The 18089-nt window shown below is 46.1% G+C and overlaps 1 protein-coding gene across 4 annotated transcripts in view; it reads left to right on the plus strand.

Annotated features, from left to right (window-relative positions):
* The window catches only part of SPTBN2 (spectrin beta, non-erythrocytic 2), a 106024-nt gene that overhangs the window by 27382 nt on the left and 60553 nt on the right, over positions 1 to 18089 (plus strand). For 3 of the 4 annotated variants that reach the window (XM_077328907.1, XM_077328916.1, XM_077328925.1), the window contains exon 3: positions 1948 to 2131. In XM_077328907.1, coding sequence (XP_077185022.1) covers positions 1975 to 2131 — 157 coding nt within the window. In that variant the 5' untranslated portion in view covers positions 1948 to 1974. Of the gene's footprint in view, positions 1 to 1947; positions 2132 to 7814; positions 8080 to 18089 lie in introns of those variants that run through there. The other variant, XM_077328934.1, reaches the window with a different exon arrangement.

The following is an 18089-nucleotide window of genomic DNA, read 5'->3' on the forward strand; positions in this document are numbered from 1 at the left end:
GTTATACTGTACTAATTATATATTAGTATAGCGTTATACAAACTTTCTCACTAAAGGGCTTATTGAGTGCGTGCTTTCTGTGGGCCTTGAGAGACAAAGTCAGAGGCTTGTATGGGCCATTTTAGAAGAAGAAGCTTTTTCACTATCCAAAGGAATCTCAGAGGGGCTTATAATCAGCTTCCCTTCCTCTTTCCACGACAGATACCCTGTGAGGTAGGTTGGGCTGAGAGAGCTCTAAGAGAAACTGCACTGTGAGAACAGCTCTAACAGGACTGTGACTAGCCCAAGATCACCCAGCTGGTTGCATGTGGAAGAGCAGGGAAGCAAACCTGGCTCACCAGATGAGAAGCTGCCTCTCTTAACCATGACTCCAAGTTGGCCATCATGTACAGAATTAAGCACTTAGCCTCTGCTCACTAACAGCCAATTTAAAACGCCAATGTAAAATGAAAATAGTGAAAGGCCTTGTATTTCTTTGAAATTTGTCGGAACTGTGACTCAGAGCAGGGCTGTCTTCAGATTTTAACATACCGGGGGACGCACTGTTCAAGAGACCCTGGGCTATATACAGTGTGGGCTACCTTACCTCTCCTATGGGAAGCCAGTGACTGAACTGGAGATCTGAATGCAAAGCATGTGCTCTGTCCTTTGGAGGGAGAAAAGGAGGTCTTGCGATTTAACAATTTGTACTGCTTATGTACGAGCGTCAAAGAATTGAGGCTTTTGAACTCTGGTGCTGGAGAAGGCTCTTGCGAGTCCCTTGGACTGCAAGGAGAACAAATCGGTCAGTCCTAGAGGAGATCAGCCCGGACTGCTCCTTACAAGGCCAGATCCTGAGGATGAAACTCAAATCCTTTGGCCACCTCATGAGAAGGAAGGACTCCCTGGAGAAGAGCCTAATGCTGGGAGCGCTTGAGGGCAAAAGAAGAAGGGGACGAGAGAGAATGAGGTGGCTGGATGGAGTCACTGAAGCAGTAGGTGCAAACTTAAATGGACTCCGGGGAATGGTGGAGGACAGGAAGGCCTGGAGGATCATTGTCCATGGGGTCGCGATGGGTCGGACACGACTTCGCACATAACAACTGCTTATGTTGCATTCTTAATTCCCATTCCACAGGCAAAAATCTGAGGCTGAAAGAGTTGGCAAAGTGATGGGTTCTCTCATGGCTGCTTCTCTTAAGCCTGCTCAGATTCCTCATGTTCCAAATTATGATGTTGCACAAATGTATGTAAACTGAGGGGGATTTCTTTCCTTCTACCTAACCTAGCTTGATCTCACCAGATTTTGGAAGCAGAGTCAGCCTTTGCTAGTACTTGAATGGGAGACCACTAAGGAAATCCAAGGTTGCTATGTAAATTCAGACAATGGTAAACCTCCCCTTATCATCTCTAGCCTTGAAAATCCTGCAGGATCATTGTAAGTTGGCTGTAATTTGATGACACTTTCCACCACCGAATTTACTTCCAATTTTGTGAGAGCAGGTGTTTGATTTTTGTTCCCATTGCAGCTCCTACATAAATAGAAGAAAAGGCCACAATGTACACTTGTGTGCTTGATGATTCACTGGTGCAGTATTGGTGCATTCTGTACTTGGGCATCTGTAAGTTGGGTCCAAAATGGACAGTGAGATACAGCCAGAAGTGGGACTTGAACTCAGACCTTCCAGATCCAAGTGGTTGCAGAAGGTTCTGTAGCGAGGACAGATGGAAGAGATAAAGGGGTCCAAAACTGGATGAGCTGATGCTGAATGGGACAGGGGGATGAGGAGGGAGGAAAGCAGACAATGGTATTTGGGACAGAAGGAATCTTGAGAACAAAAAAGGTATGAAATTTAGAAGAGCGATTTATGAGTATTTAGCTGTTTGTGTTCATATTACCAAAGGACGAGTTGAGTTTTCTGAGTAATCCCAGGCTGAAGGCATTCCCTGCTCCTCTTGCCTTTGCAGGTAGACAGACCCCCTGCGGAAATCACCATGAGTAGCACCCTCTCCCCCACCGACTATGACAGTCTGGAGATCCAGCAGCAGTACAATGACATCAATAACCGCTGGGAACTGGCCGACGAAGACTGGGACAATGAAAACAGCTCAGCCCGCCTTTTTGAGCGTTCCCGCATCAAGGCACTCGCAGGTAAGGGGCACCTGTGGCTTAATTTTAGCTGGTACCACACCCTTTGGCAATTGAACATATGAATTAGTCTCTTCAAGCACATGCAGAGTGCCTTTCCTTTATGCTCGATGCTGCTGGCTGCTTAAAGTATGCGGGATTATTGCCTGTTTCACCATATAAAGCACTCTCCTGTTGTCATCCCAAGTGCAGCAAGTCAGGCTGGGTTTGGTGGGTGTGCTTTCTTACACGTTTTTGGAAGGACATATCTGCAAGAAGGTATTTTGCAACCACAGAGTTGTAAGAAAAATGTTACAGGACTCAGTGGTTGGGTTGAATTTATTGTGTCAGAGACGAGCTTGAGCAGATGCTAAGCCTCCATTTAGGAACTGTTTTCACTTTGTGCTGATTTGAGAAAATCGGAAACTGCAGAAGCCTGGGAGCTCAGTGTGAAGGATTTTTGTAAAGTATGTAACGGTTTGGGGTGCTTTATAAATAACACCCAGTTAGGGTTGCCAACTCCAGACTGGGAATTTGTTAGACACCCTGCTGAAGTGCCAGCCCTTCCCAAGAATCTCATATCTCTAAGAATATCTAAGGTGGAAACTGTACAACCTTCACCTCATATCCACATACACCATCCTTAAAGATTCAAATAAATGTGCTAACACCTTTATTTGGGTTTAGACTTAGACAGTCTGGCACTGGAACAGTATAGTCCTGCCAGCAGTTGCAGTGGGAACCTTGTAACTGAAACACACACATGCCCAAAGCCTGATGGGAGTTGTGCTACCCATAATCATTTGGAAGGTAGCATGATCATGGATGTGGCCTTGCTGATCCTAGATGGCTTTAATATTACCTGTGCATCAAGGCATGCTATTCTGCCTAGTGTTCTTGTGAAGTCGCCCCTTAGCTGGGGATATCTGCATTCTCCAGCATGACAATTGCATAGATGCCGCTGCTGTGTCCAATCCAGGAAACCCTTCTTTGTAACATGTGGAGAGTTGTATTGAAAAAACAAAAGCACTTTGCTCAAGCTCAGTGGCACATTAGAAGGAATCTTAGGGCACAGTTATCAGACAAGATGTGGTGTCACTAGAAACCCTTAAAATATTATATGTACTATTTAAATTTTTTTAAAAAGCTTTGTCTTTCAGCTTGCAGGATTCTCTCTCACACCGCTGTGAGGCATTTCTCTTCCTATTCTCCATTTCCAGATGTGACTAATGAGGCTGGTTTTCCCCGGGGCTATGTAGAGAGTCTGTGGCAGTCCCCTGAGCTTTGTCTCCAAAGGGCCGTACTAATTGACCCCTGGGGAAACTGAGGAACTGTGCCAAAGCCTGGCAGCACCCTGGAGTCCAGGCTCATTGGGCCAAAAGCAGTCCTCCTTTCCCCTCTCTCATTTGTTGCTCCCTGTCTGCTGTACTTTGCCCCTACCTTCGGTGGCCTTGCTTTATGTTTACCAGACTCCCTCTTTTCTGTTTGCACAGCATGCTGGGAGGGGGCTGTTTGCTGCCATACCTAGGCCAGCCACAAAGACGTGACCACTGCCACCCATGAGCACATACTTAGGGGGTGCGTTTCTGCAGAGAGACTTCAGACAGTGGAAACAGGGGGCAGCCGGGCCAGGAGTCTCTGCAAACGACAAACTGATGAACTGTTATGGCACCTTCTACACCCCCACAGTCCTAACCTTCCTTTTCCTCCTCCCCCATAATGTCAGCCCTCCCTTCTTCCAGAAAATTATATAGGTAGCATTTTATTTCTGGGTCTCGGCCTTGCCTAGAAGTTCCCTGTTTTGCCCTGATGCTGAACCCCGGCTGGCTAGAACTCTGGGCTGTATTTCTTCTGAGGGAAAAGCCCTATGTACGTGCTGAGAGACACAACCACATACTCCAGGGCTGTTTGGATGCTTAAAATGAATTCTTAGGCTATTTTTTAAAGTAAGCTGTCTTGGCACTGACTCCAGAGTTCAGTAAAACCCTCCTCCCCATTTCAGAGCTTGGGAACCGTATCATTGAGAGGCTAACTTTCCAAACTAATTGCAATGTAAATGGAAACCTTTTGCCTGGTTCCGATGAAGTTGCCTGATAAATCTAGTAATGCTTACAGTGGTATTTGGTGGTCCAGGGTCTCAGTCTTTCCCAGCTGTGGTTGCCAGTCTCCAGGTAGAGGCTGGATTTCTCCTGGAAATACAACTGGTCTGTAGGTTACAGAGATCAGCTCTTTCAGAGTCAACAGTTGGACTCTACAGCAGGGGAAGTCAACCTGTGGTCCTCCAGCTGTCCCATGGACTACAATTGCCATGAGTCCCTGCCAGCATGGGCTCATGGGAATTGTAGCCCATGGGACATCTGGAGGACCACAGGTTGACTTCCCCTGCTCTACAGCATTATACCCTACCTTCTCCAGGCTCCACCCCAGAATCACCAAGCTTTTCCAAACCCAGAGCTATCCCCAGTGCTGAACACTTGACATCTTTTAACAGAAGAGGCTTTCTGGGGTTGAATGTGGGTCCTTACATATGTCTGCCTGTTCTCAATCCACTGAGCTATGCCCTTCTCTCTCCCTATGTTGGTTGGTGTCCTAGCGAAACCTCCCTAGATTAGGAACAGAACCCAGGACTCTTGGTTCTCTCTAGATTTGGAATAGAATCCAGGACTCACAGGTCTTCTTTGCCCCCAAATCACAAGATTTCCTGTTCTGAGACCTACCTTCACCCACTTGCCTTCCCAACCCACTAGCTCCCTGTTTTAGTGGGAAACAATGAATGACTCTTGTTTAGGAAACGTCTTTCAAAGGAATTTATGGCACCACATTGTTTGAGCTCAAGCCAAAGCTTTCTGACACGTTTGTGGCCATAGGTGGGTTGCTTCACTTAGAGATAAATTTTAAAAGGGAATATGGGAGGTCAGGGTTTGAGAAAGAGACCTCAGCTGGGCACAATGCCATACAAACCAGCCTCCAGCCTCCAAAGCAGCCATTATTTCCAGGGGTACTAATCTCTGTCACCTGGAGGGCTATCATAATAGCGGCAGAGCTTTAAGCCCCACCTGGAAGTAACCAGCCCTACCTGGAGGGCAGATTGCTTTGTTTGTTGTGCGGCTGCTTCTAATCCACTCACCTTTCTGCCTCTGTTGACAGTGCAGAATTTTGTATTTTACCATTTTAAACTCTGACACTTCTTAACTTCCTGAAGGACTTGGGTCTTAAACCTGCTCCGCAGCCCCTGGGTGGTCACCGGGGAAGTGGAGAGCAAAAACAAAAGAGCTGAGCTGGGACTGCAGGAGCTGTCAATGCAGGAGTCCAACGTGCAACCCTGCTCCCCCCGACCACTCCAAAGTGTGAACAAGTCAGCAGTCAAACATTCCAACCCAGTCCAGGCTGGAAGCTAGCATCAAGCCCCACTGTGGTCTCCAGCCTCATATTGGCTGGGGGAGGATTACAGGAGGACCTGCCTGGGAAGGGCAATAAAAAGTCATTTAATGACAGTCTGCAGTGATATGTGTGCAGGGCGGGGTAGGTTGGCAGTCAGGAAATTCTGGAAGCAGAGTGGGGGGAACACCCTGTGTGGTGTGTTTGAATGGGAGGGGGGGGGTAAACCAGATTGCTGATGATAACAATAGTTCCTTTGTGAAACAACTTCAAAATGCTGTAAGAGCAAGCCTTGGGGCTACACAGGACGCTTCTTCAGGCACTGATAACTGATGTAAAACGAAATAGATGATACTAAGCTGCTGTTGAAAGTTTTGGGTGCGTAATCCAGATCACAGAGCTCGGTTTAACAAAAGCTCAGATGTTCTGCCTTGTGCTCCCTATCTCCAAATGTGTAGAATTGGCTTTGCATATTCAGCAGTGAGAAAATCACAGTCTGCACCTGACCGGAGGCACGTTCTTTTTTGACTATTATTTCACACATCGAAAGACTGTGCCCTGCCCTTCAGAACCAGTTCTGGGAATAATAAACAGATAATAAACAATTGGAAGGGAGATCCCCACCACCACCTTTTCCTTTCCCAGCTCCCAAGCCATGTTCCAGAAAAGGAACTGCAGTCCCCCCCCCCCCAAGTGTGCAACCGGGAAGTAAATCTGGGGCCAAAAGTCTCCTCACCCTGGGCAGGGCAGCATGAGGCAGCAGTGGCCACACAAAGGCAAACAATAGGGCAGCAAATCCCATATTGTTCAGCCACAGCGGATGGTATGAACTCTTTTGGTTAGTGCTCTCTCTGTCTCTGTCTCTGTCTCTCTCTCTCCCCCCCCCCCAAAAAAAAACAATTCTAGGAACCAGCAGGACCTGATTTCCCTTCCCACATGTTTCCTTCCCATTTTCCCTGCACAACAAACACTCCTTCCTACACAAGGAGTAGAGAGGACTGGAAACTTGAACTCCTGGCTTCCCTTGGAGGGGGGCAGTAGGGGAAGGAGTTGAGTTAGTCAGGATCTCAGACTGTGGCTGGGAGGTGGGGAGGGAGGTGAGAGGTGCAGTAGCTCTTAGAGGGTTAGAGGGTATCTTCCAATTCTGGAAATCTGTTTCCCACCTAGTTATATAATTAAATATTTCTGTGTTGCCTTTCCCAACAATTATGGCAGGGGAGGGATACATAATTCAAATGTCAGGTAAAAAACACTCTGCATGTGCTCAAATCACTTATTTGTCAGTTCACATGCTTCAGGGTTCAGCTCTGACTTTGCAGATAGGTTTTCTGATACTTGCTATGCCCATTTTACAGAATAGAGGAGAATGGCTGAGGCCAAGAGAGAGAGATTCCTGAGTGTATGGCATAGCGGTGGCAAAGACTGGCCTTGAATTGAATCTTTCAGATACAGAGTAGAACCCATGGTTAATTTGAGCCTATGCTTAGCCCCACAACCAGTTTTAAAGCCCTCTGTTCCTGAAGAGGATGCCTTTTTAATGTCTCTCTCTCATAGTAATCAAGCACTTTGAATTAAGGGCCAAGAATTCCTGGTCAGGGAAAGTAATTTCCAAGGAGGCTTGAGCCCCAGCACCATTTTCTCTATTTAAAAAAAACTAATCTTGGGATAGAACCCAAAAACTGCAGAGCCCATCCCTGGCTGACAAAACAATCCAGGTGTTCTGGCACTCTGTTGCTGTTACACCCACCCCTTAGACCAGAGTTTTGTGACCGCCCTGGAAGGGTTTCCCAAATGGGTGGGTGTTAATTAATTTTTAATATAATTTTTAACTTGTTGAACATTTATTGGGTGATTTGACCAGATATGGTCAGGTCGACCCACCCACTCTTCCCAAAATGGCCAACAATGGGCCTGGAGGAGTGGGGATGGAAGAGGCTTTGGCTGGATGTGTACACAGCTGTGCTTCCCAACCATATTCTGCACGATTGTGCCACTTGTAGGGTTTCCCGAAGAGTGAAGAATGTTTCACAGTTTTCTCAATGGTAAAAAAGTTGAGACAGGCTAGACTGGATCTGGAACCCAGGCATCCTGAGCCCTATTCAGCAATAGCCTTGGCTAACCCCCAATGCTGAGATTTGCTAGTTTCAGACTGTTGCACTGTGTGTGTGCGTGTGTTTGTTTGTGGGCAGGCTGCCCAGCCCTCCCCCTCCCATGCGTAGTTGGGCTAAGGGCATTGCTGCGCACGCAGCTCCTACCTTTCAGAGCAGCCCAACCTGTTTTTATGTAAATTGCCCAGGCTCTCCCTTCTTCCCTCCCTTTGCCTGAGAGGGGGCAGTAACCTCCCTTGGAACACTCACACCAAGGTGCTGGAGATTCCCTTCCTGCTACCTGGGCCCAGGTGCAGCTGAGGGGGAGCCTGCAGTGGTGATCCAGTGGAGGGGTGCTCAGAGCCCCAAGGATGTACCAGTCTGAACCAGAGCTGATGGAGGCAAGCCAGAGCCCTCCTCCGGCACCTCTTGAGCTGTCCCCAGCTGCCTTCATCAACGCGATACAGTACGCTAATGTGTTGGAGGGCAGGTTCAAGCAGCTTCAAGGTAGGAGGTGTGGAGGGGGGGAGGCTGGGTGGAGACACGGAGAGGGGAGAAAGTTGGCAGCGAGATATTCTCCCCCCTCTTCCCCATCTTCCTGATCAACGCGAGCCGTTGAGTACAGGAGCTCTAATCCGCAAGGTGCTGCAAAGAATTAGCTAAACGCATGCTGGGTTTGCAAGGGGTAAAAAACAGCAGCGTGGCTGAGATTCTTTGGGGCCATGCCCAGGTGCCCCCTGCCTGGAGTGGAGGGAGGAAGAGGAGGGATGGGGAATACGGGATTCCAGTCTGGAAAGTGGGAACAGCAAAAGCAGCCTCATGTTCTGGGGGATAAGCTTGGGTAGGATGGGGGACTTTTGATGAGAGTGAACAGAAAGGCAAAAATATGAAAGGGCAGTCCACTGTGGCAGACAGAAGAGTGACCTGTAGGAAGAGACACAAGGATGTACCTCTGAACTGTCCTACGTGACCAGCAGGAAGCCCCATTTCTCTCCCTGGCCTTTCCACAACCTGTGTCTTTCTCCCCATATGTCTGCTCCCCTAGCAGACTCATGAAACAGTAGGGACAAGATCCTGATGCTGCTTCAAGATCGATTCAGGAGGGTATCTGTGTTGGTCTGAAGCAGCAGAACAAAGTTTTAATCCGGTGGTACCTTTAAGCTTATCCCTTGAATAAAACTTGGCTGATCTTAAAACTGCTGCTGGGCTCAAACATTGTTCGACTCCTTTAAGGTAATTCACAAGGAATAAGGACCTTTTCCTGCAAATCATGGGGATGGATTACCCTATAAGCAAAGAATTCACTGGCAGCAGTTTCTGCAGCTTAGTTCACACAGAGTGCCGTTTGTTGCCCTATTAATTCAGGAAAGGGACTCTACAGCATTCCTCCAAGCCCAGATCCCCAGTGCAGTCACCCCAATGCACTGCCTATTTTCCTAAGTGGGCTTAAAATCCAGCCTTTCTCATCAAAAGCTGGCACTCCCTTTAGTACTCCCTTTAGTATGACAGTGGAGAGGGTGGAATAGGTACTGACAGCGCCTTGAATTTGCAATATTGGTTGTTTTTTAGAAAAAGAATTAAAGATCAGTGTATAACCAACACTGCTTTCAGTTGTTCAATTGGTATCCTTGCATTGGGGGGGAGGCATGTAAATGCAAGGAGGGTCCTAGTGGAGAATGTAAATTGGTTTGCAAACTGGATTGTGTGACTGTCAGAGGATGTCCTGAGGTCTGTTCCCATTTCTGGAATTGGGAATTGTTTTATTCATTTTAGCCTTAGAGCCTGTGTTGTTTGTCTATTTTGGGGCGTTTTTGACCTGCCCAAAGGGGCTCAAGATGGATCAAGGTGTTATATGAAAGATGTTATAACCTAAACAACACTATTCAAATAAATAAACAGCTCTCAAAAACATAGTCAGCAGTTTTCTCGTTTGACCCTCTAAACAATTCACTGCTTTAAAAGACTCTTCTAAATAATTCCGCCTTCCAGTGGCGCCGGAATGTTAACAATGTGAGAACCATTCCTCAGTCCTAGCTGTTCCTTAGTTCTGGTGACACAACCATAAAAGCTCTAATCTGAATTGGCAATGTGTGAATCCGCTTACAAGTTGGAGGTCTGACAGAGGCCTGAGGAGCAAAGTTGCCATGTAAGAAAGTATTAGGAGAAGCAGTCTTACAGGTGTGAGGGTCTCTGGCTAGTCAGTCCTGTGATAGATGAAACAAATACTAAAAATGGGCTGCCTCTGAGTTAGTACAAAGTGCTTTTTACCACCAAATCACTAAGCAGACACTTGTGGGCTTAGCACAGATGGTGGGCTTTGAACTTCACTACCTTTCCTTGAATAAATTGATCACTGAGTGGGGTTTAAAAGAATGAATTTCAGGAGAGCTAGGTTCAGTTATGACATCTGGGGGGAAGAGGAGAGAAAGATCTGGGTTGCAACAGGAGGTGGCAGCTCTGAGCCAGGACTCTTGTGTGAAGTTCTCTGCTCTTGGTATTGGGGGAAGAGAGGGTGGTCAAATGGCTAGGGCAGAAGACATGGGAATCAGCATTTTTAGGGAAGGGTTTTGCCTGTACTGGATTAGGACAATGGGACTGGCAGCAGATCTTTCTTTGATCCGGAGTCTAACAACAAATAATCATGAAGAACAAAGAGGTGTCTGGAGTTTTAAGACTAACAGATTTACGGTGTCAGAAGCTTTTATGTACTGAAGCCTGCTTGGTCATATGCATACAGTTTTTATTCTTTGTTGGCAAATAGGGACATGGATACAGAGACAAATTACCCATTTGACAATACTGGGGCCAAAATGGCATGGGATGCTAGGGTGGTTACTGGTGTATGACATTTAATGCAGATCCCAGATTCATACAAAATAAGAAAGGAGGGATGTCATTTACAAGGGTGAACGGGACGCTATGCTAACCTTCTCTCACCGTTTTGGTTTCCTTCTTACTGCATGCCTTTGATAGGAAAGAAGCAAAATGGTGAATGAAGTCCACAAGAACATACAAAGAACAAAACAGGATCAGACCCAAGGCCTATTAAGTCCAGCATTCTGTTCATATAGCGGCCATAGAATTTGCTGATTAATTTAATAGAATTTGCTGATTAATTTAATAGAATTTGCTGATTAATTTAATAGAATTTGCTGATACTTTATAATTAAGAACTCAAGGCTGATGTTTCCTTTGGAAATAACTTAAAATATGTATTTATTATTAATTACACTTATATACCACCCTCCCTGGAGGCTCAGGGCAGTTCACAAGAAATATAGGAACATGAACAATACAGAAAAATTGGTAACCACTGATAACAATGGAACAATAATAAACATTGAGAATGTTAAATTCATAACCGTAATGTACAATGGATCCGTGTTGAAGCTCATGGACGTTGAGGTTCATGGGAGGGGAGGCTCGGGGGCCCCATGGAAGGTGTTGGTTCTGGTCGACCTAAACCAAATGCCTGGAAAAAGAGCTCATTTTTGCAGGCCCTGCAGAATTGTTTGAGTTCTATTAGGGCCCTGATCTCCTCTGGGAGCTTGTTCCACCAGGTGGGGGCCAGGATGGAGAAAGCTCTGGCTCTGGTTGAGGTCAAGTGAGCTTCCCTGAGGCCAGGGACCACCAGCTAGTTGGTGGTGGCAGAGCATAAGGCCCTTTGAGGGGTGTAGGCAGAAAGGTGCTGTCTTAAGTACCCTGGGCCCAGACCACGTATGGAATTCGACTAGTAATCAGCGCAGTTATTAGAGAACGGGCCAAATGTGGGACCTCCATGTTGTCACTGTGAGGATCCTGGCCACAGTGTTCTGAACCAGCTGTATTTTCCGGATCAAGGTTAAGGGCAGGCCTGCGTAGAGCGACTTGCAAAAGTCCAGTCTAGAGGCGACCTAGTGATTTCTAAGTAAACACCAGAGTGGTTCTGCTACTGACATTTCTGAATGCTGACCATTTTTTATATCACACTAGGATCCATTTATTCTCCTGTACAGAAACTAACTTCTTTGTCCCAGCAGAATGGATGCCGTTGACAGTTAAGCAAATAGATTAAGCTTGGGGATGAGCTGGTGAATACCCTGATGGTATGGCTGATATTGTCCTGTCATAGTGCTGCCTATGGGTGTTATAGTACCACAAGAGAACATGTCATTCAGTAGCAGCCTACAACAGCCTTGGCTAGATGGCCATGTGACAGTAGCGATGTGGTCAAGTATTTCGATCTTGGCTGGGTTTTGGGACAGACAGAGTTGGTATCTGCACGCACTGCTGGGGGACCCCAAGTTTATGTCCATTCTGCTTACTCTAGTTTCTGCTTGGTAGTAGACGTTTTATGATAAAATTGGCCTATAAGTAAGAACAGATCTACCATCTCCCTCTCTCAGGCCCGTGAGAGAAATTGTTGAGATTTCCCCCCTACCAAGCCTGGGGGGATGGAGCAGTTGTAGCTTATGGAGCAAGTGGAGCTCCTCTCAGGCAGCCATCATATCAGAAATGGCTGCTCAGGAACTACAGGGGCTGATTTAAGAGAGGCACAGTCCCAGACCCAGACACAAGGCCTTGTGGTTCAACCTTGTCCTTGGTCTAGTTTCCTAATCTAATCCCTGGGAGCCAGGGTGTGGTGGTTCAGTCTACGGCTGCATGCGAAATTTCTGGAGATTTGGGCCTGGAGGCCTGAGGAAAACAGAATTTGGGGAGGGGGGGATCTCAGCAGGGAAGTGATGCAGTCAAGGCCAGTCTCCAAAGCCACCATTTCCTGCAAGGGAACTGATCTCTGTGGTCTGTAATTCAAGGAGAACTCCAGGCCCCACCTGGAGGTTGGTAACCATCGTTTTAGCCTCAGCCTCCAGCAGGGGTTAAAGTCCAAAGGTGATAATGGAGCGTAGCTTGTACGCAACCAGGACTTGTTCTCTTCTTGTGCCTCAAAAGCATTCCCAAACACTTGTGGCTCTTCCATTCAGGCTTGGGGATGGCATACATACTAGCTCTCTCTGCTCTGGCATGTTGCAGTGACTCAGGGATGGGGCAGGCTGCGCTCCTTGCTGCCCCACACCCCCCCAGCTGTCTCTGTATGCACCACGTGTGTAATGTGCTGGGGCAGAGGAGGAGCAGCTGCCTGGGCTGCAGGGCAAATGCCAGCTGTGCAGAAGGCCATGAATAAATACAAATTCAGAGTAGGGCAAGCAGCACTCAGCCTTACCTAAGACGGATCCTCCCCCCTCGCCACAAAAAAACTCTTTTGCAACTGCAGGCAAGGTTCAGCTCTCGAAAATGTCTTTTGAAGCGAACTCTACTAAGCATATACAGAGTGTATTTCTCTCTCTGCTTTTCCTAGCTTTCTGTCCCTCCTCTCTAGAACAGTGGGATAAGAGATTCCATGGGGCCAAACACCTGGTGATTTTAGTGCTGTGGGCAAAATTTGGGTGGGGGCAGAGATATAGGGGTCATCTAAGTTCTCTGCTCGGGGAATTTTAGAGACACTCTGTGTCCTGTGCGGTGGGACAAAACGACAGTTTTTCTTGTTCTGTTGATCCTTTCCGGGACTAAGCTTTAAAACTCCAGAGCTTTTCATCCCTGCCCCCAACCGGCAGTCTCCACTCTTGTTTCCTGTCTCTGGAGAGGCCCCAGGTGTTCTGGCTCCCAATTACTGCTCTTCCGTCACTAGACTCTCTACTGTCAAAGCCAGGCCAGGCCAGAAAAAGAAGGAAGGGTCCTCTCCCTCCTTCCTTAGCATGGCTTTTTCCTTTAGTGTGACAGGTAAAAATTCAGCAGGTGAAGTTTCCCCTGCATTGGAGATGCAGTACTGAGAAAATTTTAACGTTTGTGTTGCCCAGGAGTTGTTAAAGATTAGGGGAAGGAGGGATTTGGCTATTATAATTTTGCTCCTCAGAGATAGGAGTCCAAATGATGCTGTACAAAGAACTAAACACAGGTTCTGGATTGTTGGCTGAGATGAATTGCTTTGACGATATCTCAAGGCCCATAGCAAGAAACGTCTTAGTGAAGGCTGTGATGAGTACACTGAGGCTATATTTGCCAGCTTCGGGTCAGGTGATTCTGGAGAAGAGTTGTGTAGCCTGGGGAGGATGGGGTTTGGGGAAGGATCCCATCTTATCTTAGTGGGATATAATGTCATAGAATTTCTCCCTCCATAGTAGCCACTGATTTCTGCAGTCCAGAGATTGGTTGTGATTCCGTGAGAGCTCCAGGCACCCCCTGGAGGCTGGCAACCCTGATTAAGTCAGAACTAGGTTGCCAGTTGCCATCATCCCAAACCTTGAGACTCATTGGTCAGGAGCTGATGCTATCGGGGTAGAATCCAGTACTATCCTGGGATGGGGCCTAGTGATATCACATTGAACAGTTGTATTCATTGCCCTCCTACAGGCTTTCTCAAACAGGGCCTCATGAAACCCTGGGATTTCTTGACAGCCTTGGAAGGGTTTCCCAAATGGCTGGGAGTTAATTAATTTTTAAATATTTTTTTTTAAATGTGTTAAACATTTATTGGGTGATATAACCGTATATGGTCACGTCAACCCAACCAACCCCTCGCAAGATGGCCCATGATGGGCCTGGAGGGGGTGGGAAGGGGAGGCCCCCAGGTGGGCATGTACACAGCCATGCTTCCCCACCATATTCTGCATGATCACACCAGTTCTCAAAGCCTGAAGAGTGTTTCTCAAGAGTAAAAAAGCTGAGAAAGGCAGCACTACTAGCAAATCCCATTAAGTATCTGCTGCAACTCACCTATGTGCCATTACAGTCATGTGGCTTTGAAGGAATGTGATATTTACCAGATTAAAAAAGAATAAAGGGAACAAGAACATAGAAATAAATGTTGTGCTAAATGTGAAATGTACTTGTGAGGCAGCAACTGGCGCTAAAATCTCATCTCCTATTCGCACGTGAAGTCGTTATCGTAAGCCGACATGCACAGAAACCTCCAGGGGTAGTCAACCTGTGGTCCTCCAGATGCCCATGGACTACAATTCCCAAGAGCCCCTGCCAGCAAACACTGGCAGGGGCTCATGAGAATTGTAGTCCATGGACATCTGGAGGGCCACAGGTTGACTACCCCTGCCTTAGAAAACTCAGTATCTCTGCAGTCTGGCATATCATCAGCTATCTTGGGAAGAATGATTTGGTGATGAGTATATTATGAGACCTTTGCTGCATTCTTCTCTCAAGAGGTGTTGCAGGGCATAAGACTGTGGGGGCAAAGTGGATTCAGAATCACGTTGGGAAAGACGAGGTGGGTAAGTGTGGGAAATAACAGTTAATTTATGCTTTAATTACTAAAATGGGAGTCTCCTAAGTTAACGCCTGCCTGCAAATCACTTCCTCCAACCTAGAAATTCATCCCCTGTTACAAGGTAGATAGATACGAGTGGTTGCTGCATTATAAAGGGAAAAGCAATCTGCACATGTGTAGGTTGCTCATATTCCCTGCCTTCTGAAAACTGGTTATCCTTGGCACAGATTTATGTGAATACTTCAAAAGTAGAATTGCCAACTGTTTAAACTGGTTCTCCTGGTGGACGGTATTTAGCTCCATGCCATGAAAAATGTAAACAGCAGATTTCTGTATATTAAACCTGTATTGAAAGGATAGAACATTTTTTTTTAACCTGGCCAACCATCAGTTTTATCCCAAAGATCATATTTTTCTGTGGTAAGCGGGTGATCAGTTTTAAGATTGAATCTGAACCTTTTGTCCTTCTGTTGGAAAAGGTACTTGAGGTAAACCTGCCTAAGCATTATGCCCCTTCAGTCCTTTTGGCCCTAGTTCCAGATTTGGGGTGGGGGTAACCAGGAGCTTGACATCGGTGGGTAAAAGGCACTCTGCACATGCATTCCTTACACAGGCAAGTTACAGCAAGGTATTTGGCAATTAATTTTGAAAAACAAATATGAGGCTGAGGCTGTTCTCCTGCTCCCCTTCTCATGGTGCCACCCATTCCAGAGGCAAACACCCCACTACAAACAGAGGAGACAACCCCCAAACGGCACAAATCTCATTCCAGTTTCATGTCCACTAGTCTCACTTATCAAAATGAACATTAAAAAGGACAGAAATAAATGAAAGACCTCAGGGGGAAAAGGTGTTTGGGTAGAACAGATGTGAAATAATTTGGTCAGGAAAGGGTCAGCTCTAGTCTTCTGGTAACTCTTTTCTATTCCTGAAAATATTTAACTGTCCATTTCAACGCTTGAAAGGAACAGGACACTTTTATTCAGGGCTGTTGGCAACTCTAACCTCACCATGAACGGTGACCTCACCATGAACAGCAACATAAGACGGGGCCTACTTGCTGGCGGCCCTAGGCCTGTGGGAAATTGTTTACATTATTAACTCCACTTATACCCTGTTTTTCTCCCCAATGTGGAATCCAAGTGTCTTACAACATTCTCATCTTCTCAGTTTTATCTTCACAATAACAATCCTGTGAGATGGGTAGGGCTGAGAGTGTGTGGCAGCCCAAGGTCACGGCCAGTTTCCATTGCAGGTAGGGGACCACCGCATCACACTGACTCTCCTTTGTTTGGTTGATTGTTGTGGATGCTCACTTGGTATGCTGTCAGTCCATTTTCCCCGTTAGACAGATGGTAAAAACAGCCTTTTCTCAGTCCATTGATGTAAGTTATATATTTCTGCTCTGTGCATGGTGGTCACTGAGGCAATGTGGATTATTTTAATAGGGATTTTTGATGTAGTTTTGATTATTCATGCTCTGTGTTTGGGGTTCTCCTACCCCACCCTTGGTGTTTCCTAATGTAAAAAGCTACACATTATTATTCAGGTTCTGGAGTTTATTGTAAGCCTTTTTCTCGTAGGGTTTTTTAAATTATTTATTTATTTGATTTCTATACCACTCTTCCATATGGCTCAGGGCAGTTTACATACAACATGGGGGGATACATGGAACAAATTAACTGACAAGCAGGGTTAGCTTTAGCTACTGACTGTCCTGGGGGGAAATGTTGTGTCCCCTTTTCACAGAGGCTTAATGTATGGAAATGGACAGGTGAAGAGTTTCCTAGCATGGAAACCACTATCATTTAGTAAATATAGTACATCATATACCATTAAGCCTCAATTATAAGGACATGGTATTTTTCTCTAGGTCAGATGAAAACCTTATAGTAAAAATGTTTGAATAAATAACCATTAGTGCTGTCAACTAGCAAGTTGTTTGAGCTGATTGATATGTCTCCTTTTAACAAATTATCTGATTTAAATGTGCACATTGTTAAGGCCTCTTCCAGTGCACTGAGTATTGCAAAGAAGTATATTTTGAAGATGTGTTGAGTGAATGTATGGCATAAGACAAACGCTGAATGACTCCCTGTTACAAGAAAAGGATCCCTTTAATACTTTGTTGTTGTTTTTTTACAATTCCCTGTAACCGTAATACCTCAGAACCAAAATAGCTTCAGGAAACAAACCCAACCTTTAACTTTTTATCCTACCGATTAAAATTGGCCCCCACCAATTAATCAACCCAGGCTGTCGCTGATTAAACCAATTGATGCCTGCATTTCAACTAAAAGCAGTGTTTTATCTTTAATTACTTTTGGGGGATAAAATATGCCATATGTGTTGAAAGATTTTAATTAACATGGATATTTACTTGAAACTTAGAGTGGATAGGTTTGCATATTCTTGTTCCCATGGTTCATATCCTTTTAAGTTATGAGCTCCAGTTCTTGTTGTCATAAATGTGGAGGTCTTCCAGAAGATGTGGCTTCTGCTGCAATAAAATGGTGCACATGGTGCTTCTGTATCTTCATAATATACATTTTGTTGACCCTGTGGTAGGGGAACGTGCTGCCCAGTCACGTGGCTTACAGCAACCTCATAGGATTTTCAAGGCAAGAGCCAAAAACAGGAAGTTTGCCATTGCCTGCCTCTGCATGGCAACCCTGGATTTCCTTGTCGATCTCCCATCCAAATCCTAACCAGGGGTTAGTTCTCAAAATCTGGCAGTTCTGGACCAGACAGGCCAGGGCTGTTGACACTGTGCAGGAAATTAAAAGAAGACAAAAAAACTGCTGCATATAGATATAAATCTATGGTCACATTGAATGTTTAATGCCCTGTGATGAAATGTGAAGGGGGTTGGATCAGGGGTGTGAGTTGGAGTCCAGATCTCATTAATAGGGAGTGTGTATTGCCACAGTTTAGAGCCTCTTGTGGCGCAGGGTGGTAAGGCAGCTGACATGCTGTCTGAAGCTCTGACCATGAGGCTGGGAGTTCGATCCCAGCAGCCGGCTCAAGGTTGACTCACCCTTCCATCCTTCCAAGGTCGGTAAAATGAGTACCCAGCTTGCTGGGGGGTAAAATGGTAATGACTGTGGAAGGGAATGGCAAACCACCCTGTATTGAGTCTGCCAAGAAAACACTAGAGGGCATCACTCCAAGGGTCAGACATGACCCCGCTGCTTGCACAGGGGATACCTTTAGAATCATAGAATCAGTTGGAAGGGGCCATACAGGCCATCTAGTCCAACCC

Source organism: Paroedura picta, chromosome 1 (assembly GCF_049243985.1).
Source record: "Paroedura picta isolate Pp20150507F chromosome 1, Ppicta_v3.0, whole genome shotgun sequence".
In the NCBI taxonomy this organism is placed as follows: domain Eukaryota; kingdom Metazoa; phylum Chordata; class Lepidosauria; order Squamata; family Gekkonidae; genus Paroedura; species Paroedura picta.